General features: G+C 37.4%; 2 protein-coding genes across 3 annotated transcripts in view; both read left to right on the top strand.

Moving 5' to 3' along the window:
* The first annotated feature begins 604 nt into the window (after window positions 1-604).
* KERA (keratocan) lies at window positions 605-8219 on the top strand. 2 transcript variants are annotated; one of them, XM_060777334.2, is made up of 3 exons: window positions 605-864; window positions 3500-4389; window positions 7972-8219. In XM_060777334.2, exons 2-3 carry the CDS (start codon window positions 3507-3509, stop codon window positions 8136-8138), a joined length of 1050 nt encoding a protein of 349 aa, XP_060633317.2. In that variant the 5' UTR covers window positions 605-864; window positions 3500-3506; the 3' UTR covers window positions 8139-8219. The 2 variants fall into 2 exon arrangements, with proteins under 2 accessions (XP_060633317.2, XP_060633318.2); XM_060777335.2 differs by lacking the exon at window positions 605-864 and adding an exon at window positions 891-1068.
* Window positions 8220-15558: 7339 nt separating this feature from the next.
* The window catches only part of EPYC (epiphycan), a 39173-nt gene continuing 27659 nt past the window's right edge, over window positions 15559-27072 (top strand). Inside the window, exons 1-2 of the mRNA XM_060777336.2 lie at window positions 15559-15695; window positions 20259-20440. Coding sequence (XP_060633319.2) covers window positions 20273-20440 — 168 coding nt within the window. The 5' untranslated portion in view covers window positions 15559-15695; window positions 20259-20272. The remainder of the gene's footprint in view (window positions 15696-20258; window positions 20441-27072) is intronic.

The raw sequence follows: 27072 nt of genomic DNA, 5'->3' as shown, positions 1-27072 counted from the left end.
ATTTGGTACCCCCCCCCAGTTCTCCTCACCAGTTGAATCATCCAAGTTAAAAGCAACTCAAAAACTCAAATAGTTTTTGAGTTGCAGATGCGACCATACTACCAAAAGTCACTTTGATTTTACTCTTTTTTTAAAAAAAAAAAAGATTCATGTGGTATATCCTTTTAGTTATACAAGTGGATTGGAAACAAATGCTAAATTGCATAATTAGTCTAATAATTATGAAAAACAAAATTTAGAACAGGTGGCACACCAAGACAGTACTACGGAAATGTTTCATTTCTTGCAAGTTATTCAAAATATATAGAACGATGTTAAGAATTTTATCACACTATCCCAAAAGCATCAAAGTAGTGTGTTAAAGTTAATGTATTAAGTAGTGTATTAATATTTCTAAGCAGTCTTCCTAAGTTTTCTCAATCAGGAATCATATATATAAAAGCTTTTCTGCATCTGTTTTTCATCAGACTCAAATAATAACTTTCTGCCAAAACATATGGTACTAGTTTTAATTCTTTGTTCCCTAGCTTAGATAACTCTGAAAAATTATTGAATGCATTTGTAATCAAATATTAATGAAGTCACCTGATTTCTGCTTCAGTTTGTGCTACAAAATCAGAGGTAAGCACCTCTGGGAATGACCTTAGAGGGTTTTAGTTGCTTGATGTGAAATCCAGGATTTCCTGTATTTTATTGTGTAGGGGTCTAGAGGTACGTGGTGATTTTAAGGGTTAACAGTAGTAGTCATTGGTGCATATATATTAGGCTGTATTCATAAAAGACTGTGGTTTGACAGATTCCACCCCTTACAGTCTAACAACGGTGGCCAATCGGAAGAACTGAAGAGAATCCAAGAAAACTGAGGTAAGCTCTATTCTGAAGCACTATCAAATTAGAAAGAATTGAATGTTAAGTGTCTTGGGTAATGTTTGGGAATTGCTGCTGTGCATTTTAGGTTTTCATATCGTACGATGAAAAGGGTTCAGACTAGGAAATATGCTGAAAGAATAAAGTGGTGCTTAAATGATTTTTACCAGGCTCCAAAATTCACCACCTAACCTATGCAAGGTAAAATATTTTCTTTACTCATTTTATCAGTGTTGAGCATGAGATATAAATATTTGTATAAGAGAAAGAGATGTCAGAGAAAATATATTGAATCAAATATGATACTCCCTGGTAAATCATGTACCTTCTTTCTCTTTGATATTCTTTTATTACTTCAGGCACTATTCAGCAATTTTGTGGATGGTTATCCAGCAGTTTCAAAGACTATTAAGTCTTTGAGATATTCATTGGTCTTGATTTCTTTTAGAGCCGCACCACATCAGAGCTATCCTTTTAAAATGAATGATAAGGTGTTTTGATTTTTCCCTTTGATTTTTTGATCCTTATCGTCTCAGCTTTGATACTATTTCAGTATACTTCCCCCACTGAACAAATCCTTCATTGCCATCCTCTTCTGTATGGCTCTTCAGTGTATACTGCTGCAGCTTATTCTCGTCTTTTTAAAATATGTTAATTTGTTTTATAAAACTGCAATTTGAGATGAATGTTGATATAAGATGATATGATATAGGAATGTGGTTTTGCATCTTTGGTATTTGGACACATAACAATGGAAAAGCCAGATTTAATGAGAACAAATTTAGAATGAGTCTGGACAAAGAAATCTGAGCACATGTCAAACAGTAAAATTGAAGTTCTGGGAAAAATAGTATTTTAACATAGTTTACATTGAAAAAAGATCACAGGGGAGTGATAGGAGGAGGGGAATAGATTATCCCCCCCCCCCCAGACAAACCTATCCAGACATCTAGGGAACCTAACCAGCTGTTAAAATATTCTTTGATCTTTGTCTTGTGTGTGATGTGATCTGGGCCTACAAAATCTGATCCAGATGCCCTTCTAACAAGGAGTTAAAAGAGAACATGCAAGCTATTGTCGAAGGCTTTCATGTCTGAAATCACTGGGTTGCTGTGAGTTTTTCAGACCTCACAACCTCTGAGGATGCCTGCCATAAAATGCAAGCAAAATGTCAGGAGAGAATGCTTCTGGAACATGGCCATACAGCCCGAAAAACTTACAGCAACCCTACATGCAAGCTGCTTAAAAGAAGAGCAAACTCTGGCTGCTTCATTGTCCTTGAAGGCAAACATGTCAGCCTTTCTATTATTCTATTTTCTTTCTGTTAATAACAACAATAAGAACTTTCTTTATAACCTGCCCTCTCTCCCCGAAAGGACTCAGGGCGGCTTACAAAGACAAAAACAAAATAGAGATAAGTAGCAGTAAAAAAACAATTAAAACAAGCAATTAAAATTCGCAAATGACGCAGTAATTGTTAAAACAAGTAACATGTTCCATAAATAACATAGTGAATTAATAGGATCAACATAAGAAATGAACAATAAAAACATGGCTGTGCAATGAGTTACCTCATCAGGTATAATACAAGCAACAGAAGTTAATAAAAGCTAATCATCCTCCTCTCTGAAGGCCAGTGTACAAAAGTATGTTTTAATTGCTTCTTGAAGGAGAGGAGTGAGAAAGCTGTTCTAATTTCCAAAGGGAGGAAGTTCCAGAGGGAGGAGAGAAGTCCCCCTCTCTTCACAGAGAAGTCCCCCTCTCTTGTTCCCATAAACCACACTTGAGTTGGGGGTGGGATCAAACGCAGGGCCCCCTCCAATGACAGCTGTTTGTGTTGGTTTATACGCAGAGATGCAGTTAATTAAGTAGCCTGGACCCAAGCCATTAAGGGCTTTATGGGTAATAACCAGCACTTTCTATTTAGCCTAGAAGCAGATCAGCAGCCAGCGAAACTGTTGTAACATGGGAGTTGTCTGCTCCCTATACAGTGCTCCAGTTAGCAACCTGGCTGCCTATCTTGACACAGGAGTTTTTGCACAAAGTGCCCAGTTTTAAACAACACTAAAACCACTAACTTCAATAAAATCATATTTTAAACAAAAAATTAATGTGCATATAAAAACTTCGATAAATCACAAGTAATTCAGAAAATGGTATGTAATATTAGAGAGTTAAAATTGGGGTGCATCTATAGTGTAGAGTTCATGCAATTTGACACCACCTTAACTTCCATAGCTCAATGCTATAGGAAGAATCATGGGAGTTGTAGTTTAATGAGGATTAGCCCCATTTTGTTAGAAAAGATTAAAGACCTACTACTACTAAAGACTAAAGGCTAAAACTACTACTCACGTAACTCCAAAGCATGCAGTTAAAGTGGTTTCAATCTATTTTATTACTATGGTATAGATGCAATCTTGGAGTGTATCTTGCATGGTAAAACACTATTAGATCTCTGTCTCCTCCTCCAATAAAACATCAGTGCCACAAGCAGAAACATTTTCACCTATAAAAATATAACAGCCCTCAAATTATTTTCATAATGTTAAGTTGTACACATTGTTGCTTTCAGGGGGGGAAATGCTATGAAGATAACATGTTTTTTTAACTACTTTCCTCCCTTTCTAAGGTAAACAATGAATGTGAAACTCTATTCCAGCCTTTTGGTAGTCTTCCTGACTGGTGCTGCGTGGACACAGAGTATCACAACAATGGATTACGATGATCCATATGACTGGTCTTACTACAGCTTTGAGTGTCCACAAGAATGTTTTTGCCCTCCTAGTTTCCCAAATGCCTTATACTGTGATAACAAGGAACTTAAAGCAATACCCATCATCCCAGCAAGAATTCGGTACCTCTATCTCCAAAACAATCTCATTGAAACTGTTACAGAGAAGTCTTTTGTGAATGCCACTCAGCTAAAATGGATAAATCTCAACAAGAACAAAATTACTAGTAGTGGAATTGAGAAAGGTGCATTCAGCAAGCTTAGAGGTCTGTTATACTTGTTCCTTGAAGACAATGAGCTAGAAGAGGTGCCTGCTCCACTGCCCCCAAGCTTAGAACAGCTACGTTTGGCAGGGAACAAAATCACAACAATCCCTGAAGGAGCCTTCAATAATCTAGAAAACCTTACTATGTTAGATCTGCATCAAAATAAGATGCCGGACAGTACGTTTTCAAGCACTACTTTCCAAGGACTGAAGAACCTCATGCAACTCAACATTGCTCAAAACTCACTTACTCGAATGCCACCAATCCTTCCTGGAAATGTTGTACAGCTTTTTTTGGACAATAACTCAATTGAAGCAATACCAGAACATTACTTTGATACAATGCTGAAGCTGATTTTCCTTCGCCTGAATAACAATAAGTTGACCAACGAAGGGTTGCCAAACAGGATCTTTAATATTTCATCTCTTCTTGATCTTCAGCTGTCTTACAATGCACTGACCAGAATCCCAGCTATCACTGTTCACCTTGAGCACCTTCATCTTGATAACAACAAGATCAGCAGTAAGTGCTCCTCAGCAATCTAAGGGTGCAACTGTGCTGTAGAATTTAAGGAATTTGACACCATTTTGTCTGTCATGGCTCACTACTATGGAATCACGGAAGTTGTAGTTTTACAAGGTCTTTAGCCTTCTCTGCTAAAGTGTGCTGGCACCTCACTAAGTGACAACTCCAATGGATCCATAGCATTGAGTCACAGCGGTTATAAAGGTGTTAAACTGTATAAATTCTACAATGTAAATGCACTGTAAACCAGAAATATTTACGATGAAATATCCTTGTCTCATTATTTTTCTGTTTTCAGGCCTAGAGTTGTAATTCTTTCTTCAGCTGGACTTCTCTGTTACATGTATAGGATTATCTTGCTGAAAGAAGCTCAAAGAGATTTTGAAACAAATATATTCAATGGATGCCAGTGTACAATTAGTAGAAGAATTGATAAATCCATACTTATGTAATCAGAAAAACCTAATGAAGTTAAAGAATGTGGGTGCAGTTCAAAATTAAATTTCTATAGAATTGTGATCTGGGTCTAGTTTGCTTACCAGTGAGAAATGCATATTCATAGAATCATAGAATCACAGAGTTGAAACAGACCTTGTGGGCCATGCAGTCCAACCCCCTACCAAGGAGCAGGAGAATCACATTCAAAGCACCCTGACAGATCGCCATTCAGGCTCTGCTTAAAAGCCTCCAAAGAAGGAGCCTCCATCACAATCTCATATTGAATGAGAGTGAGACAAGTTTGATCAAAGTGACTATCTGGAGAACACTATCCAGTGGTGTCTTCTGGTTATTATTGTCATTATTAACTTGACCAATGAACTGTGTTGCCTCTGTCAAGATAAAACCTACTACTTTTTAAATATGGCTGGTTTACAAAAAGTAATACGATGTACGTCCCTAACAGGATCATATGGCAGGAGATAATTTGGGTTGCCAGTTCCTAAAAACATAGTTCTTTGGAGATTTAAAGGAGTAGTATCTATGTAACTCCTCCAGTAAGACCTCATCAGCAAAGAGGTGGAACTCACTGTTATGATCTGTGCAGTAAGAAGAAGTAAACTAATGAGTATCCAGTCTTCAATTTCCATAATCGTTCTCCACTGATTATTCTGGCTAATGTTCCCGAGCCTAGAATATCGAGCTATATAATGTACTTACAAATCTTTTGCCAGCAAGCAGTGCATCTTTTTTATGATATTGAAACAACAGCTTTAAGCATAATTGACTGTACTTCTATCACAACAAAACAGTCACTAAAAAGCATATCTCAACTAGGCAAGGCCAGAAACAGGTTACTTATACTTTAAGCCATGCATATAATTGTACAAACACCCTTGAAATAGTGCAGGAATAATAATCTTAAAAGCCTTCTAGAAAACAATTTACTAATTTTATAGCTGAGAAACACAAAGTGTTCCAAGTCCAAAGAATAATCTTGCCAGAAAACTCAAATCCCATTTAGATCAGAACACACACAAAGGCACTGTGCCTAACCACAAGCTCCAGAGCAAACCAAGTGAATTCATGCCAGTGAACTCAAGACATGCAAGGCAGATCCTTCAGAAAGGAAGCCAAGTTCCCCAGTCCTTTTCATATACACAAAGGAAGTTAGAAATACTGTATCATGCATTGAGGATGCAAAATCTGAACACATGCAAGCCATTGTCCACCAGTACAATGTGCTTCGTTTTGCATAGCTACTTTTCTATTAGAAAAGTTTGCCTATTTAACTTTGCTCCAGATGTTTCTTTAAAAATACTTATATTATGTTCTGTGATATAGCGAGAAAGCAAAAACATTAACCAAAAACAACCATAAAGAGATACAAATAATTACTACTTGATGAATATGCGATTATACAGAACAATAGAATAGTCTGCCAGATCTACATATCTGTTTCAATGCAAAGTCTGTCCCATTATCACATAAGGTCCATAACCCAGAAACAGCTGATGAAGTTTAGCTAGATGATTTTTAAAGATGTTGGTAAACTACTACTACTGTTGGGGCAGTTTTTGGTAATACCTTTTTATAATTCCTCTTTATAATGGCCTTGTGAACCAGATGTGGTCAAACTCAAGGATGAACCACCCATCTTAACTGAGTAGGTATTTACATTTAGGTATTCAGCACCCAGGGTAATTGATGCAGCTCACTCCCACATAATAAATGTGTTACATGTTTTTCCACACTTTATATTAGGAATGTCAGTATTTTGCAACAACTTTCAGGTTTAGTAAGTTCAGCTGAAGTACTGGTGTTTAATCCATTTTAAGGGGATTTCTCACTCTTGTCTAGTGTTTGTTCATCAGTACTAGAATCCAATTTACCTTAATCAATTTAGAACAAATTTGAAGTACACGTGCATTGCTTTTCCACTTTCATTTTTAAATGTTGCTGGATTATGTGAATGGTGTGTTGTTTGTATACACACAATCTTTTTGATAGCTATGTCTGTTTCTGTTACAATGCTAAGTTAGGTAATTATATGACCTATGAAAGGCCATATTTTAATGTAAATATGTTTAAGTTGTACAACAGATGTGGGGGGGGGGAGAGGAAGGGGTGTGACTTTATTGCTTTTAGATACTGTTAAAAACTTTCTAGATGTCTTTGCCCTTGTCAGCACCCCTACAAAGTGGTTGGTGATTGATAACTTTCATAAAGGTAAAGGTTTACCCTTGACATTAAGTCTTGTTGTGCCTGATTCTGGTGGGTAGTGCTTATCTCCATTTCTAAGCTGAAGAGCTGGTGTTGTCTGCAGACACCCCCTAGGTCATGTGGCTGGCATGACTGCATGGAGCGCTGTTACCTTCCCACCAGAGCGGTAGCTATTGATATACTCACAATTGCATGTTTTCAAACTGCTAGGTTGGCAGGAGCTGGAGCTAACAGTGGGAGCTGACCCCGCTCTCCAGATTCAAACTGCCAACCTTTCAGTCAGCAAATTCAGCAGCTCAGCCATTTAAACTGCTGTGCCACCGGTGGCTCCAATAGCTTTCATACTAACTGGGTTCTGAATCCAGGTTTTACTCTGAAAGGAGCTACCCAGTGTACTGAACCCTCTCACCAAAATAGGCTTGACACTTTCACTAGCTCTTTTAAACTCAAATTAATGGGTTTGTACTTTTTTGAACTGGTGACCACCAGCCACCTTTGCTTCATGAATTTCAGTGGTAAAAAGGAACTAGCATTGAAGTTCCTTTTGTAATTTTCTGGGCTGGATGATGCAATGTCATTTCGTATTGCAGAGGACATTTGGGAGTCAGGAACTACCACAAGAAAAATTCACATTCTTGCCATTTTTAGAAAGAGTAGTGAAGGAATCATCAAGTTAAAAGCTATTGTTCATTACTTCAATAGATGATAGCTAACTAGAAGTAACACGTAACTTTGCCTTTTTCAGCTTACATGGTAGAAATGAGAAACCAAGTGCAGAACTGCAACCTTATTGGCTTCATAACAGGAGTACAAGTACATATTAATACATTTTACTCAGTGTAGATAATGTATTATATTATTACAGGAGACCTTTCTTTCAATAACCTTTCTTATATACATGTCTGTTTTTATGTCTAGGTGTTAATGGAACTCAGGTGTGTCCCATCCCTATACCAGGAGACTATGTCAATGAAATAAACCTGCCACGCCTCCGCTACCTCCGCCTGGATGGCAATGAAATCAAACCCCCAATCCCATTTGATCTCATGCTTTGCTTCCGACTACTTCAGGCTGTTGTTATCTAAGGACAGCACACTCTCGTTGTTGTTGTGTCATTGACCATGATCAAGTTTTGCTGGCATTAAACTTGCTATACTTTTCACATATCTTGCAGTTAAACTTTTGGTTTCCTTAATATTTTGTGTTATTTTGTCTTCATTGTTGCATCATTCACAAACAATGCTTTCCGTGCTTACTTTATTTTTAAGGCATTGTCTAAAAGGGTGGTTTTCCTCATGATGGAGTCAATGAAGAACTAGGAAAATCAATAAAACATTTGCTATATGGTACACACTATGCATCTTGTCCTATTCATGCATGAACAATGAAATCAAAACAGACGTTAAACAAAAGAACAACATTAATTTTGCCTTTCACTGCCTTTATTTATTTATTTATTTATTTCCTTCATTTCTATCCCGCCCTTTTCCCACAAGGGGACTCAGGGTGGCTTTACATAAGATGAGGCGCTCTAGGAAGTGTTCCCTCAAAACAGCCATTGATGCTCTTGAAGTGTGTGCAGTTGCACTGTCTTGTTGGAACCAAATGTCCCCTAAGTCCAACCCATCTAGTCATGATGCTGACAACATATACATTCAATTAAAAACAGTAAGGCTTGATTAAGACATTATAAAAATCATCAAAAAAATTCATTTAACATTCAACTAACATGCCGCTAAAACCAAGATCCAGCCAAACAAATCCAATATCATAATGTCTTAAAAATGAAGATTTCTGTGAATTTAGTCAACTACGTTTGAGCAAGAAAATAACCTGTAAAAACTACCTCCAGTTCCTCAACTGTTAGGAGGTATTACATTTAAGGTCTTAGCCACAGAAATATTTTGAAAGGTGGAGGTTTAATATTGGGGTGGAGGTATACAATAGATAATATCACACCAAGATTGTTTAATTCATACAGTTATGACATATTATCTCTAGGTGCTTGAAGCAAGTCCTTTAGTGGGGGAAAAAACCCTTTCCTGAGCTTACCACAGGTTTCCAGGAGGCAGTGGCCATTAGCTAATCCTATGGAAATGAATGATTTCTTCTAGAAGTTACCATACAGTCTTGCTGAAGCACCTAGAAAATTCCTAGATACATCTTCTCTAGGAATCTGCTAGGTTCTCCAGAGTAATTCTGCATTAACAGGAAAAGAACACTGAGTCAAGCATTTGTAAATAATATAGCAGGACCCCCATACACATAGGATCAATACCCATACCTGACTAGATACAGGTATGTGAAACCATGGGTATTGATCCTATGTGTATGAGGGTCATGCTATATTATTTACAACTGCTGGATACAGTGCATTCTTAATTTAGTAGCTTTCATGGCCAAGACTAGTAGCAGGCCTATAAAATTCAAGATTAATTTCCAAGTTTTATGAAGTTTATCGTTTTCAATTTCAAACTTAGAGTAAGATTCACAAGCCATGACAGAAAACAAGCATCCATGACTATTTGGATAAACTTCTACTTGGATAAATGTATAAAAATCCATTAATTTCATGGCAAACTATATTGCTACACTTATATTGCATTCAATAATGTATTTATGAAAAAGTAGATGGCATGTGAAATGTGAAAGGGTTTTCTTAAATATCTTTTAACCCCAAAGTGTGAAGCCTAAAATTATTGTGGCCAAATAATGGAGCACCTCAATTTTTCAGGTATGTGTTTTCATTGGCTATGTTGATTATGACAGACATGAGTTATAGTCTATTCAAATTTGGAAGGCCATCACTTCCATACTTTCCTGATTTATATAAACATTACAGATTTTTGCCCTTTGATTTTTTTTCTATTTCATGCCTATATTAGCAATAGTGCTAATATACCTTTATACAGCAATAGTGCTAATATAGTGCTAATATAGCTTTGCTAATTTAAAATTCTCGTATTCAAGTCTACATTGTGGCCATATCACATTGAACTGTACATATATGTAATATATGCTGGTTGCACTGCACTTAGAAAATAATCAGGTCTGTATTTCCTTGACTATGAAATGGAATGTGACTCTTATTTCACTGGATTAACACCACAAAATGGTACCTTATTACTACTATTTCCAGTCATTTCGTGGGGGGGGGGGGGGGGGATATCCTGCTTCACTATTTTACCTTCAGAAAACTCCTATTTGGGTAGGGTGAAAATGAATGACTGTATTTATTTATTTAATAGCCCAGTTTTCTCCTCTAACTGGATCCAAGGATTGCATTCAAGGCAATCCAGTAATCTCCATTAGAGAAATGTGCCTAGTTCTCCCTGCACCAAAAGAATCACACTTCTCACAAGCTAACACTATGTGCCGCTGCTTTTGAAGTTTGTGTCTTGCACACCATTACTGTATGTGAGAAGAGCACAACAACAGAGTGTAAAAGTTAAATTAAAGTGGCAGTAGGACAATTTACATGGAGACAATTTACATTTTGGTACTGTTCCATTTTCAGGGTGGCCACTAGGGGACGCTAGAGAAAGTATACTTCATATTAAGGGGGAGTTGAAGGAGGAAACCATTTTCCCCATTTTCACTGGTTCTCACCACTACCACCACCATATCATTGTATACGAGGTATATACTATTGTGGTTGTGTTTTAAATCAGTATATGGACTTTGGGGGACATTTTGGAAAGAAGTAGCCAGTAGTTCTTCGCAACAAACCTCTCTCCATCTGTACAACTGCAGGTTGATGGCACCAAGGCAAAATTCTGTTGTTATTTTTAAATAACAACAAGATCCAGAAGAAAGATATAAGTATATAAGATTTAAAGATACATGAGAGATGGAAATCCAAAATAATTTTTACCAGTGTCGAAAAAGTTAATTTGAACTAGCCACATTAGCTGGGGGATTCTGGGTGTTGTAGGGTTTTGTTTTTGTTTTTTACTTTTAAAAGGCTTTCTAAGCTCTGGAAAATGAGGTGCCCTGTTTTGCATAATTTCCAATGTGCAAAAGAAGGCCGCAGCCGGATTCAGCATGGCAAAGACTCATGCATAGAACAGATGACAGTGATTATGTGTTTCTTCCCCCTTCCAACCATCATCATTTGCTGGATGAGGAGATGGAAAACTTTGTGTACATCATATTACAGTTCTTGTAGTCTTTTATGAGACGATAGGTCTTGGAACAGAATTTTGAATACTCCTTATTCATATGCATTTCAAAATAACATTCACTTCTGTAGGCATAAACTACAGAATCCTGACTGTCAAAATGACATAATTTTCCATTAAATGTAATTTTATGGGAACCAGGTTCTCAACGGGGAGTTTGTAACTTTAATCTGCACTTTCACTCCTCCCTGCTAATTATTCTTAGTATACTTTTAAATAAAGAGGCTTATGAGGTCAGAACACAGGTAACAATAAGCACTCGATATACTAAATACTGGCAAATAGAACTGGATGATAAATGTTTCCCATATGGCAGATCTGGGAATAAGAAAAGTTGAGTGAAAATGGTTGTTTTAAATTAGATTGAAATTCATATCTCAAAACCTCTGATGCTTAGATAACAGCACAAAATAAAAATACACTCTTAGTCCACAAAAGGAAGCCAGCTAATATTTTCAATTACTGAATTGCATAACAATCTTAAATTAAAACGTTCTGTTTTCTCAGTGTTGTGATAGATGTTTAAAATGAAACTATTCTAGACAGCAAGCATTTTTGTTGGACATGTATTTGATATATAGTGTGTCTGGGCACATATGTAAAAAAAAATCCTAAAATGTTTACATAGCCTAATTAACATAGCCTAGTAATTTTTGGGCTTGTCCCTTGTGAGCCACCTTGAGTCCCCTAGGGGTGCTTTCCCCATGTGATGGGGGAAACATCGCTACGATGAAGAGGTGTGTGGGCTGACAGAGTCTCCCTGCATCCACGTAGTTTCACCATGGAGACTGATGAAACAGCACCTTTTTTTTGGGGGGGGGGGGGAGTCCTTTGTGTGATGAAGTCCAAAAGAAAAACAATAAGTTCATGTGATTCTCTGGCATAGATCTTGGATTCTGGAAGCATGACATAAGTAAGCCCTCTAAAATAAAGCAATATTTTCAAACAGTGTTAAAGTGGACTACTTCAGATATGTTACTCAGTAATTGATTTATCCAAAGATAGTAATGTCTCAAAACAAACATCACTTAAGAAAGACATTTCAGGAGCATTAAGTCAATCATCTTTGCCCCAAAGATAATATTTCCTATCAATGCCATTTTATGATGTCATTCATTGTTTATTAAGCACAGAGCCAGATAACAGGAGAGAGAAAACCTTATCTCAATTGTTTAACTTAAGTAAATGTGTTGAAGGTACAGGGTGAAGCAGAATAACTTCCTTTTTTAAAATGCATGCCATTCAGTCGGTTGAAGACGTAGTGGAGCGCTAGTGGTCTTGTTCGAGAGGCGAGAGTATAAAGTTTTGTCCTAACACAGTTCAGTCGCCATCATGCTTTGGAACAGTGAGGAGTGTGCTTTTGCCATTGAGGCCTACATTCGAGCGGATGTTCTGTGATCGCAACCCAGCGCGCGATCACAGATGAAGAACTGGAGTCCCTCAGCCCATTAGATCACCTGAGAACATTGAGGCAGTGAGAGCTTCAATGTTGCGATCACCACAGCGTTCTGCGCACAAATATGCGTCTGCCCTTGGACTTTCCGATCGTTCTGTGAGGAGAATTCTTCATGATGATCTTCATTTCCATCCTTACAAGATGGTGATTGTGCAGGAACTTTCTGAACGTGACTTCAATTTTCAGAGGAACGCGTGTGAAGTTCTTCTCGAAGTCGTTCCTGAGGATGCTATTTATTTTTTTAGTGATGAAGCCCATTTTCATTTGTGTGGATCTGTCAACAAACAAAACATGTGCTAATGGGCTGACAACAATCCTCAAGAATTGCATCTTTGTGTTCTTTGTGTTCTTTGTGGCCTTTGTGTTCACCTAAAATCACAGTGTGGTGTGCAATTTCTTCAGCTGGAATTATTGGTCCCTGGTTCTTTGAGGAAAATGAAGTCGCAGTGACAGTGAATTCGGACCGGTATGTAAACATGTTACAGGAATTTTTTCCCCATGGCTAGATGGGACAATTCCCATTGCTAGATGGACTTAGGAGACATTTGGTTCCAACAGGACAGTGCAACTGAACACACTTCAAGAGCATCAATGGCTGTTTGAAGGAACACTTCCCAAAGCGCCTCATCTCAATTAGCGGGGATTTGGAGTGACTGGCCCACTCTCCAGATTTGGCCCCTTGTAATTTTTTTTCTATGGGTTTTTTTGAAATCCCGTGTTTATGTGAACTGTCCGAGGACCCTACAAGATTTGAAGACCAACATCCAGGAAGAAATTGCCAACATAATGCCTGCTATGCTGGCAAGAGTCATGACAAACACCAGAAATTGGTTTACTCAGTGAATGGAGAATGGGGGACATCACCTACCTAATTTGATCTTCAAAACTACGGAAAACAAAACTTTAGGTATGCGCCTACATTATAATTTTTTTTTCTGATTCATACAATGGGTTTTATTAAGTTTTGAAAAAAAGGAAGTTATGCTGCTGCACCCTGTACATAATGGAGTACAGAAAAGGTGCTCACTATAATATTTGACCAGCAGAAGTTTTTTCCATCAAATCTTTACTGTTCTAGATCAGCAAGTCAAAGACACTGGCATTTTTTAAGCATACAAATGAACATATTGACAAGAGGATTGTATAGATATGCCCATATCAGGTTATAAGGCTATATTAAAGAATGGCAAGAAGAAACCCATAATGTGTGTGTCCATATTAGGGAAAACAACATGGTAACCTATGGCCCTTTTACATTTCCCAATTATAGCACTATGATTCTGCTTTACTGCCATGACATTGGCCTATGGAATTGTGAGGTTTGTAGTATGTTGATGAACTCAGGAAGTGGCTATAGTACTGTGGAGCTATGGACCCTTCCACACAGCCCTATATCCCAGAATATCAAGGCAGAAAATCCCACAATATCTGCTTTGAACTGGGTTACCTGAGTCCACACTCAGATAATGTGGGATTTCCTGCCTTGATATTCTGAGATATAGAACTGTGTGTAAAGGCCCCTAGTCAACTGCTGACCTGTACAAACAATTAGAAAATATTGCTTGGTAGTATAATAAATGCAGTGCATGGAAATAAGGATGGAAAAAAATCTGCAGTCTTTACTTAACAATTTGGGCAATGTGTTGCCATTGCGAGTGTTTGGAAGCTGCTTTGAAGGATTGAATAGATATTACACTGGGGAGTACTGAACATAAACTTCGCAATATCAAAAAATGGACACATAGACAATCCCAGTTTATATACATGTAACCAACTAAATTCTGGTCTTGGGACTGCTTAGTAAACTACAACTAGTTCCAACTGGGTTGTTTTCTAGATTTATTTCATTGGTTTTTGTGCTCAGTATATAATAGCCAATATTTTATATAATTATATAAAATTATTTTGTACCTGCATCCTTATTCTTTTCTTAAATTGTGTTTTTTCAGTCATGCATTTAATGTTAGCCACTTCAAGTCTAGAGAGAAAAAGCATGAAATAAACATAAAAACAACAACAACAACAACAACAACAACAACAACAACAACATATATATGGAGTAACAGATCCCTCTGAGGCCAAGGAAGAAAATTATTTAATCAGTGAATTGTTGATTTGTGTCAAGAAACCTAGACAATTCCTTTGGCAAAGAGAAATAAAAAAAAAACATCCTAAGAGTTGCTGTGAAGCTTGGAAAGAGGGCTAGTGACTCAGTGAAGTCACTCTGGGTTTTAGTCTGGGATTGTAAGGTCACTATCCAACATGTTCAGGTGATATGGTTTAGGATCCATAGATAGCTCATTTATTGTTTAAAATAAAATTCAAAATGGATCCCCATTTTAAAAGTGCTATTAAAAGTACCCTACCATAAATCATGAGGAATGGAATGCATCCAGAAGCATTAATTGTAATAATTAGTGGAGAGGAATATATTTCTGGTCATTAGAAGTAATTCAACTCTGTGTTTTCAATTGAAGATAACTGGGTCAAGTGATTTAAAGCAAGTCACTTTAGCTCATCTATAGTTTTTTTTATTCTTAATAATAATATATATCTCCAGTTTTTGGTGAAGATGGATGAAATCAATATGAAAAATCATTTTGCCACTAAAACTACTAGTGGTATGATACAGTGATAAAATAACAATGATATTTAAATACTAAAATAGCAATCCATTTCTTCCCCTTTGTACTGTTCATTTACAAGACACAGAATCAAATATTTAAAAATCTGTACATATTCCTTGGCACAATGATAATGCATTTACTGATGTAATATTGAACTTTCCAATGCTTGCTCTTCCAGCAAAATGAACCGTATCCAGGTAGAGCTCTTTCCTGACTTTTTGATATGAAAGTGTTTGAGCATCAAGAAATTTCTCAGGATGAAGTTTTCCTGCATCACCCTCCCACAAACCCGGCACCCCACTGCCATTGGTGAGGCTAAAAACCACAGACTGTGTATTCAGAGTAACTCTGTGCCATTTAAGAAAGCAAGAGCCAAAGGTACGTTTTCTGCTCCTTTTTTGTTCATTAGTAAACTAGATTTTTTTAAAAAAAATCTTACGTGTAAAGGTATGCATATTTCCTATTTTAACAAGAATTGTAATGATGCTTATTAACTTTTTTATATTTGCTTTTTACTTAGTTTTAGGATTTTTCTATGAAAAGTACATAACCTACATCATAATATTTGAAAACTCTTAAAGATGCCAGTGTAATTACAGTATGTTCCAATATTTTGCTTATAAAAAAGCTATAGCCATTAAAAAAAAGATTTTGGTCAGGTTGGGCAGACTAGTCTGGTTCACAAGTGTATATAACTATGTTTCTGTTTATTTTTGTGTGTGCATGGAATGGGGTATATAATAATATTTAAACAAACATGCCTCACGATATGAAGTCTTTGCAATCCAGGTATACTATCATAATATCAAGTAACTTTCAGAATAGTTTCTGTTTATCAGTGTATTGACAAAAAAACTGGTGATATTTTATCATATGTGATGGATTTGGACTTGAAAGGGATGTAAGTTCAGATTTCTCTCAAATGATTTGATCTAGCGTTTAATTATAAGTTTCAGTTTTTTCCCATTTTGATCACCAGACATTTATTTCAGGGAGTTTTTCTAAGAATTGGGATAAAGAAATTTGCAGATGAAAAATTCCTCACTATATAGATGGAACAAATAATAATACCGTTACAATAGAAACATGTTAGATTAAACATATATTTTCAATGATAAGTTTAAAAAAGAAAATATAATGAAAACAATAATTTTGCTGTTGTTTTTAAAAAGTTTCTCGGCTATTAAAAAACCCATACACTCTACTTTATCGACATAATATAACATACATATCAATAAATTCTTCAGGCAAACACAGAATAAATAAGTAGTAAATAAGTCACTGCAGAAGAGTGCAAGACAATGAAGTCTTGGTTAAAGGCATAGAGACTCAATTGCTATACAGTCTTCCACTAGCTAGTTAAGAAACTGAAAAAAAGAGAAAAATGAATGCCTTGTGCAGTTCATCATTCCCATTGGAATTTCATGCCTTCATGTGTAAACTTGCTTCACAAAGGCCTTCTTTCAAGAGACTTAGTATCTGTTTGTTTGAGTCCAGGCAACCTGAAAAGAGAAAGTTTCTTATGAATTTCTAATATTATAGACTGCATGCTGTTCTTTAGGCACAACGTGTAAATAAATAAAAACTCATTTCTGAAGTTCTCAGGTTTGATGGTAGTGGATTTATGTATTAATATTTACACTCTTACTGATACTTTCGTATTCAATATATGTTGTATGGAAATAATGAAGTATTGATAATTGCAAATGAAATTTCCCATGGTAATATTTAAATATTGGACTGGATAGCTTCAGGATAAAATACTTTCTTCCAGAGCACACAGTCTAATAATCAAAAGCCATTTGTACTTGTCATATATACTCCTGTATAAGTCAATCTTATGTGTAAATGGAGGACATGTTTTGGGGCCAAAATGATGGATTTTGGCCCATGGATAAGTTGAGGCTCACTCTGCAGAGAGAAGAAAATTCCGGCACTACCTTAGGGTACCAGCCACCCCTGAAAGCTGCCACTATTTTCTCACATAGATATTCAAAAAAGCCAGAGGTCATGCCATTGTGGAGACAGTAGAGGAAATTGAGACTTCTTGTAGATTGCAAAATACACACTCTACACTTGTTCCTCTTTTAAATAAGAGTTAAAATACATTGACCCATGGATAAGCCAACCCAGATTTTAGGGTCAATTTCTGATTAAATTTTATACATGAGTATATAGAGTAATTCTCATTAAAATAAAACACATGAGTCACATCCAACAAATCCCACTTAAGAATGAGAAATTTATTGACGCAATTTATGTCAACCTAACATGACAAGTATAGAGGCTGTATGAGCTCAACAGAATTTCTTTTATGGAGTTGATTCATATTGTCATTGGGGCACCATGCACACAGAAACAGCCACTTAAGTCACCATGATAAATGAGTTTTTGTGCTGCATAAAGTTAATCAGCACACCTCCACAGAAATCCTCCAGCTTAATTGAGAATGTATGCACTAAATACTCCCACTTGATCTAGTTATGCTCTGCAGAAAAATGATATTTATTTATTTATTTATTTCACTTACTTATACCCCGCCCTTCTCACCCCGAGGGGGACTCAGGGCGGCTTACAGAGGAGGCACAATTAGATGCCTAGATCAATTGACAAGCAATACAAAGTACAAAAAGCAATTCAACAGTTAAATTAAAAACATCCATACATAATACAATATTAAAACAATCTCATGCTCGAGGTTCAGAGTCCATATATCCATTCCATTCCATTTGTCCTTGTCTATAGTCAGATCCTTAATTTAGTTGCCAGAGTGTCCAAAGGCTTGGTCCCATACCCAGGTCTTCAGTTTTTTCCTGAATGCCAGAAGGGAAGTCGTCGATCTAATCTCCCCGGGGAGTGAGTTCCACAGGTGGGGGGCCACCACTGAGATGAATGTGGTGGTGGCCTCTGTCATGAGAGCATAAGATGTTATGAAGGAGCAACTGTTACCAGTAAAGAGCACATTTTTTATCAGTGTCATGTCTTCCAAGGTGAGCTAAAGATGGCTAAAGAAACATGGACTCTTAGATCTTCCAGGGAGGCCCTTCACTCGCTCCTACCACCGTCTCAAGTGCAGTTGGTGGGGATGAGGGAGTGGACCTTCTTGGTGGTGGCCACCCACCTTTGGAACACCCTCCCCAGAGAGCTAAGACAAGCTCCATCACTAGCCTCCTTCCGAAAGGACTTGATGACCTGGTGGTTCCAGCAGGCTTTTGATAATGCTCCAGGTCCTACCCTGGCCAACAGTTAGGTCCCCGCTCTGCACTCTAGTATCTACTTCCCTGGCCCTCTTCTATCTCATTTCTCTTGACCTGGCCTAGCTCTCTTATAGTTATTCAGCAAACCCTGAAAATGAATAGCCCCAAGCACTACCCTGACCATTAGTTAAGGCCCTGTTCTGCACTTTACCCACTTCCCCAGCCCTATGTTTCCCATTGGCCCAGCCCTCTCATATCTGTGCCTCAGGACTTGGAAATAAATAGCTCCAGATCCCACCCTGACCATCATGCAGGATCATGCTTGCACTTTATCCACTCCCCTGACCCTAGTTCACCTCATTATATTAGCCCAGCCCTCTCATAGTTATCGAGGCCCATTCTTGAATCTTGGCCATAGTAAACTGAACTTGCCCGATGGCATGAGCGCTGAACTGTTTTTTTAAATTTTAAATATGTATGACTGTTTATAGTATTATATCTTTGTTTATAATGTCCAACGCTCGGCCCCCAGGTTGCTCACGGGAGCGGGGTACAGGGAGTGCACAAACCCCTTGTTACACCAGCTCCACTGGCTGCCAATTAGCTTCTGAGCACAATTCAAAGTGCTGGTTTTAACCTACAAAACCCTATATGGCTCAGGCCCGGTTTATCTGTCTGAACATATCTTCCTCTCTAAACCATCAAGGACTTTAAGATCTTCTGGAGAGGCCCTGCTCTCGGTCCCACCATCTTCACAGGTGCATTTGGTGGGGATGAGAGACAGGGCCTTCTCTGTAGTGGCATCCTGGCTATGGAACTCTCTCCCCAGCGAGATTAGGTCTGCCCCCTGTCTCCTGTCATTCAGGAAGCAGCTAAAATCCTGGCTTTGGAGTCAGGCATTTGCAGATTAATGGATGATTTGATATAGACCAAGCCTTTTTTGACCACAGCGTTTTGGACTGAGTTGGACATTGTTTTTAATGTAATGAATTGTTTTTATATGTATTTTAGAACTTGTTTATTGTATGTTGTTTTATGACATTATTTATTGTATAGCATTGAATTTTGCTGTTAGCCGTTCTGAATCCCTCCACAGAGGTAGAGAAGAATAAGATACAAAAGTTCTAAATAAATAAATAAATGACTGTAATTGCAATGTTTGACCTATTCTAGAAACTGCCCTGAGTCCCCTTAGGGAGACAGAACAGTATACAAATAAAATTATTATTATTATTATTATTATTATTATTATTATTATTATTACTTCAGTGGTCTTATTGTGAAATTATTAATAATATGATTGCTTGAAGGGGTGAATGCCCAACATAGGTATTCGAACATTATCCAGGTGGTATTACCACTCCATAAATACTACAACCCATTCCTTCAATACAGAATGCTATCTACAAACTATACTGACATACAGCTAGAGAAAAATGTGAATCTGGACCTCCCACCACTCACATTTAATTAAATAGAACATATATAATGGAAATAAAGGGGAATAAATTATTTTGAAATTTTACTCTTTTAGCTTTCAGATCAGTTTCCATCACTGATTAATTTATATATGCACAGAGTTGTAAAATCTCATTGCTCATCAGCATTTTAGTTAATCTTCCTAAAGACAGTAGTAATCCAATATGTAATGGAATAGTTGCAATGATTAATTATAATAACTGTTTTGCTTTCTTCCTGGAATATTTGCAGTTTTAACTATCGCTCTTCTGCTTTCTTCCTCTAGGAAACTATTGAAGGATGAAGTCCTTTCCAAATATTTTATTGGCATTTTTTCTCTATGATGCCATTATTGCTGCTCCTACAATTAGTTCTATAAATTATGACTCTGAAACATATGATGTTACATTGGAAGATCTGGATATCCTATATGATTATGATGAAAATCTGTCTGTTGATCAGGCACAGGTAAATCAAAATTATAAATTTCACAATCAGTTGTTGTACAATTATGGTAGCAAGCTGAGCTTTTTATATTTCTGTGTGGACAGGTTGTTGTGCTGAATCTGGAGGTGGTGTCCAGACAACACTAACAGGCCAAGATTGTGTCAGCCTGCTGAGATGTCACCTGGACACATCTACAATGACCTTTTATCCCAGGGTTAATCTGGTGTGTTGAATTTTGAATTGGCTCCATGATGCTTTTTACTGCCAGGCCCTGGAACACTGTGGAGGTGGAAAAGGATCCTGACCATCCAGCAGTGCCAAAATCCTTACTGCCCTCTCCCATTTTCATCATAATTGCACCCAGTGGGTGCAACATGGCCAGTATCTATTGTTCGTTACATGGAGTGAGGTTGGCTGGGGAGCAAAAGATCGCTCTGGCACTATGGTCAACATCACTCAGGTGACAAGCAACATACACAAGCCATGTTGTTCCTGCCACCACTACAACAAGAATGGGAGAGGGACAGTGAATACCACCTGAGACTAGGGAATATAGGATGACATTGTAAACAGTTACTAATTACATGGTTCCAAAGTCATGGTTTGCTCTTGATTCTCAGGAAGACTTTGGAGCAACCTAGGACTTGGTTACCAAGGTTAAAGGCTGTGTTAATCTGGATCAGCCACAGAGTTGGCACACCCGCTTTCAGATGTAGGCGAGTCTCTTTTAATCTGTGTTGCCACTACTACTACTCCCCACCAGCCATGGAGTTCTGTGCAAGCACCTGGTCATTGCAATTGAATGTACTGATGTCAGATTGGGGACCTTGAATGACCTGCAAGAAGGAGGAGGTCTTTGAGCTCTTTGGATGTGGGAAGTAGTATTAGTGACACAGGAATAATAATAATAATAATAATAATAATAATAATAATAATAATTTTATTTCTTGCCCACCTCTCCTTATGGCTCAAGATTGATTACAGCATTATTAAAACATAAACAAACACACTATGATTTTAAAACACTCTGTAAAATACACATATTAAAACATACCTCAATTTTCCTTGCATTGGTCAGTGCAGAGCAAGGGCGATGTTAGCACTGTCCATCTGAACAGGAGATTGGTATAAAACAAATCCAATCAAGTCTTCCAGACTACTTCTAAACTCCAGGATTCTCTGGAGTTTCCTGCAAATTGTGGTATATTTCTGAACTTGGGCCAAAACTGAATGAAAGCTGGAAAACCTGGGATATTCACTTGAGATCTCTGTGTATCATAGAGACAAACCATGGTGACAAACCATTGTGAGTAGTGCAGACAAGTCCAGAGTCAGGAATTGTTTAGCTTCTTTAGTCTCAAGTATTCAGTGTTCCCTGTGTTGCATTCTATGTCAATATCTCAAAAACCTTAAACACCCTATCTTAGCATCTTTATTGCGGGAACTTCCACAATAAAGGAGGATCTGTCCAGACAATGTTCTGGACAGTCCCGAATAATTCGGGAAAACCCTGGTTTGTAGTGAATTAATTTGTAGCGAATTAACTTGGAAGGCATGGGATAAATGCATTATTTCTGGTGTCTGTACTACAGTCCAGACACCATTCCCACAGTTTACCAGGATAAATAAGCCCGGTGAACTGTGGGAATACCCACCCCCTCCCCCAAGCCCCCAGACGCCTTAGAAAACTAATAAAAAAACTTACCCATCCTCCATTAGAGCTGGCTCTCGTGGTGCATAGAAATGATGCACCAGGAGAGCGGGGGGGGGGGGGGGAGGGAGAAAAATCGCTCCCACCCCCTGTTGTCTGGGCACGTCATTTCTACGCACCGGGAGAGCCAGCTGAGGCTTCTAATGGAGGATGGGTAAGTTCTTTTTTACTTTTCTAAGGGGTCTGGAGGTTTGGGGCTAGGGGGTAGGGCCTCTGGATGTTCCCTCAGGCTAGTCCTGAGGGAACGTAAAGACACCAACCCCAGAAAGCAAGCACTTTCTGGGGCGGGTATGGACAGGTCCCCAGAAACATTCACGTTAAAAAAACGCGGATGCTTCTGGGATAAAGGCCTGCCTGGTTCCAGCCTGAGTTGGGGTGAGCTATTGTGTATCAAAGCCTATTTGAAATGTGAGTAGAATCCAGGACCTCAACTAATAATATATATCAACTCGTTGGCCATGCATACGCAGAATCCTGTTTTGTATTCCAAACCTGGGCAAAACCTCTCAGGGTGATGTAACTCTATCTGAACATTATATTTTGAACCAGGTAACAAAAAACTTTGGTAGCATCATTGATTTCTACTTATCTCCGTAAAACATTTATGGGAAAGGCACTAAAGTTGTGGAAGAGAGTAAGAAAATCTACTTCTGACTGCTTTGGTAATGTACATATTTTTCACATGATTTAGCTTACAAAGGAGTTGGTTATATTACGCAGGGTGGGTAAGTTCCAATGGGAGGTCTTTTCTCCACACTGAACGTGTTCTAGCAAACAAATGCAAATTAAATAAATGTAACATTATATACATGCCAGGTTTTTCTGTGAATGCTCTTTATTGTATTTCTTTCCTTACTAGATATACCGTATGCTGGTGCCTTAAACCAGGTGCTAAAAAGTGTTTACAGCTTGTGTGCAAGTTTGCAAATGTTAAAAGACAAATTCATCTTCTAACACCTCCCCTTGTCAACTCTCTTTAGTATCAGTGTGAACCTTTTAGGGAGAGAGCTAGCAGATTGAAACAGAAATCTGGATTTACTTTAACAATCCTACTCTAATAGCTAAGAATAATAATAGAGTGGGAAGTGCTAGAAGTTTACTGTTCTGCAGAAATTTGCAGATGAAGTGAAACACTGGCTTTACTTTGTCCTTTTGCTTCCAAATTCTAGCAACTTGAAACTTTTTGAAAGATTTTATCCCAAGGGACCTTATTGTTCTGAGAGACCTAAGGAAAGAAAGATGCCATTCAAGTTTATAATTTATGTGGCTGCTTCCAAGCAGAAACAACAGGAAAAAGGAAATATTAAAAGAAAATAAACATAAGAACAAGGAAGAGATGGTTAGGTCCAGCAGGAGAAATAGATTAGGAAGGAGTACAATTCAAGGCTCAGTTTATATAAATTGCAATTCTTGAGCTGAAGAGCAAATTTCATAATGTAAAGCTATGCACTAGATTTGTAGTAATTGACATAAAAAACTAAGTGGCATTTAACTATTGGTATCTGATCTAGATTGCTTCTAAAAATAAGATGTGACTGTTCTTATATGTGTAAAGAGACTGTCTAATCTAAAAATCTATTATTATATATCAGCCTTTCAACTTTTGGAGGACAAAGTGGTTTGAAACCCCCTCATTCATGCTGTGTATAAGTGGGGAGAGAGGGAGGCATGTTGCCAATGATGATCACATTTATAGCATGCTATTCAAATTTATTGGTATATGTAATCCTCAAATGTCTACATAGCTTGAAAGACAGTTGTGAAAAATTGGGTTACTTCCCCCCCCCCCCCCCCCGCCGCCATCTTTGTATATACTCCCATCATTATTCCTCTGCTTCTTGAATCTGAGAAATGATGTCCTATCTACAAAAGTTTAACAACAACAGCAATACATTTTATATATTACTCACCTCTACTGATAGTTTGAGGTGGATTACAATAAATTCAAAAATATATTAACATATAATATATACAATAAATGACATAGATAAAAACACAAACATATAAAAAAACTTGCACCAAACACAGATACAGAATTGGCATACAGTAGCAATAGAATGTAAATCAAAACTTATGATGAAAGTTGAGTGGATAGGCCTACCGGAAGAGATGGGTCTTTAATTGCATTTCCTATTCTGACAGATTGTTAGCTGTTGGATTTCTTCCAGCAGGTTATTCCATAGTCATGGGGCGGCCAATGAAGAGCTCCTCAGGGTGAAGCTTGTCAGTCAGATTCTGGTTGGCTGAAGTAAGCATCCTCTGGGGGACCAAATAAGTCCTCATAGTATAATTCTGCTGAATGTTTTGCATTGTTAACGTTGTGTAGCTTGGACTAAAGAGAAAACACTATTTACTTGGATTTGCAGTTTCCTAAATAATATTGATGTGGCATCTCCTAACATTCAAAACAGATGGGCAAAATCCACACATTTGCAAGATTTTCATTCTGTTTTAGGGGGATTTTTTTTGTCGTGTCAGGAGTTGCTCCTGTTGTGAGAGAATTGGCCATCTGCAAGGACATTGCCCAGGGGACGCCCGGATGATTTCATGTTTTTATCATCCTTGTGGGAGGCTTCTCTCATGTCCCCGCATGAGGAGCTGGGGGATAAAGTGCACACAATATATATATATATATATATATATATATATATATATATATATTCAAACATCCATAAAAAAAACATTCTCACAAAACATTCTAAAGTCATCAGGTTAACATATTGTGCAAAAATATTTTATATTTTTATAGCAATTAGATAGAAGGCATGAGGCATTCTAACCTTTGACTCAACCCAAAGTTGAGCTACTTTTATAGATCCCGGATTCAACAATCTATTGCAATTGCCATAGACCACACATAAACACAGCCCTGTTTAGCCACCCAACCAACATCTTCAATTATTTCCACAGAAAAAGTCTTTAGACAAATGCTGTATCATTAAGAAAGCGGAACCACAAAGGCGTTGTCAAAGGGAAAATGATTCATTGGTGAAGATATAGGAATCACCACCTCTTTCTACATACAATCTTTGTAATAAAATTGGGACTATATATTGGAAAATGTCAAGATCACTTAGATCCGTTTTTTTTTAATTATTTAAATGAATGAAAACTCTAGACCAATCCTTCTGATTAAAGGATACCTTTAAACATGATCATTTTCTCTTCTTTGAAATTGTGCAAGAGTAAATAATAGTAGAAGGGTTATACATAAAAGTCATGTCAAAGAAGAGAAAAATGTTTTCAGCTGTGATGGTTGACAATATTGATTCTAGCAGAAAACTAAAATTATAGAGAGGCAGAAGCTTAAAACTGCATGCACCAAACTTTATGAAATTTGCATATGGAAGCAATGTAAAGTGATCCTACATTAATACGTGGTAGTTGGGAAGGCGCAAATGATCATAGCTTCAAGCAATGTGCTCTGATCATTAAAAATGATTTTAAAACAAGATATTTCAAAATTATGTAAAATTCTAATTTTATAAAACAAAATGTCAAATCAGTTATATGTACTATGCAAATAACTGCACATGTCCACTTTAATTCCATGCAACATTTGCATTTTATGTATGAAAGTAGGATTCATGTCATAGTGGGAAAGGTAGAATAGGTGTGCAGAAACTACAGGATTATCAAATGCAACTTGTGTAATTATCAGTTTAAAGGACATGGACTAGAATGACAATACGACTTGTGAGACTGTTTTTATTATTTATTGTTTTAATGATTGCTTATGTACTGTCTAATTATGATTTATGTTTAATTGTGGTTTTATTATTATGGTTGTTATGGTTTGGCATCGCGTCAGTGTCCAACTGAAGTTTTGTCAGTTATGTGTAAACCGCTTTGAGTCCCCCTAGGGGTGAGAAAAGCGGTATAGAAATACTGTAAGTAATAATAATAATAATAATAATAATGTCACCTTGCATTGTCAAGCAGGGTTCCTCTGTCTTAAGGCCCTTCCACACAGCCCTATATCCCAGAATATCAAGGCAGAAAATCCCACAATATCTGCCCTGACCTGGGTTATCTGCGTCCAAACTCAGATAATGTGGGATTTTCTGCCTTGATATTCTGGGATATAGGGTTGTGTGGATGGGCCATTAGTTAGAAGATTGAAAAGAAGAAAAGAACAAAGAGAAAGGATAATACATCCTGGAAAAAAACCTGATCAGTGCAGGTGCAGCTAAATTTAAAGCATTGCTATCTATTTTTTATTAGAATTGGGCTTGAAAAAAACAGTAGAATGACCATGATCTACTAAGGCTTCAGTGAAGAAATTAACCTTAAACAATTACTAAGAACTACACGTGTGCTTTGTGCATTGTCAGGCAGAAATATAGTATAGGAGAACACAATGAAGTCAACTGAATTCCCACCATGAAATAAAGATACTTGACAAAGAAAATGGCTCTCAGGGGTCATTTACTAATTATTTATTTATTTTCTAGAACTTCTGCTAGAACCTGTGAATGAAAACACTGTTAAGGGGAATTAACCTGTAAGGAAATAACTCTTGGGTTATAAGCCACCTAGTGAGAACAGTCCCTGGGCCAGGTGTCACTCCCTCTGACCACCTCCAAGGACATACTTGGTCAAGCAGAATAGATTCCAAGAAACACCCAAAATTATTTGGCTGCATATGTTAGCCAATCTGGAATGCCATCCTGAAGGCACTCTCTTCCAAATCTCAGAGTTTTTTAAAGAGTGAGATCATTTATTCCAGCTCCATAAGGGAGCCCTGTTTTATATTCCCACAAGCCACAGAAACTCATGTAGATTGTTATGGAAGTACAGAATTCATTCCTGAAAGCGGGGTTCCACAGTGCCTAGAAGGACTATTTAACTTTTACCATGTCATGACAACCTACTTAAATGAGTCCACCTGCCCCAACCAGCACTGGTCTTCTACATAGGAGGATTCAAATATCCTCCCACA

This window comes from Anolis sagrei, chromosome 5 (assembly GCF_037176765.1).
Source record: "Anolis sagrei isolate rAnoSag1 chromosome 5, rAnoSag1.mat, whole genome shotgun sequence".
Lineage (NCBI taxonomy): Eukaryota > Metazoa > Chordata > Lepidosauria > Squamata > Dactyloidae > Anolis > Anolis sagrei.
The sequence above is the reverse complement of the archived record's forward strand: the minus strand, read 5'-3'. Positions and strand labels throughout refer to the sequence as shown.

Coding starts and splice junctions, on each gene's coding strand:
- KERA (XM_060777334.2), top strand. CDS start 3,507: ATGAATGTGAAACTCTATTCCAGCCTTTTGGTAGTCTTCCTGACTGGT. Junction 4,390..7,971: donor TGATAACAACAAGATCAGCA/GTAAGTGCTCCT, acceptor TTTTATGTCTAG/GTGTTAATGGAACTCAGGTG.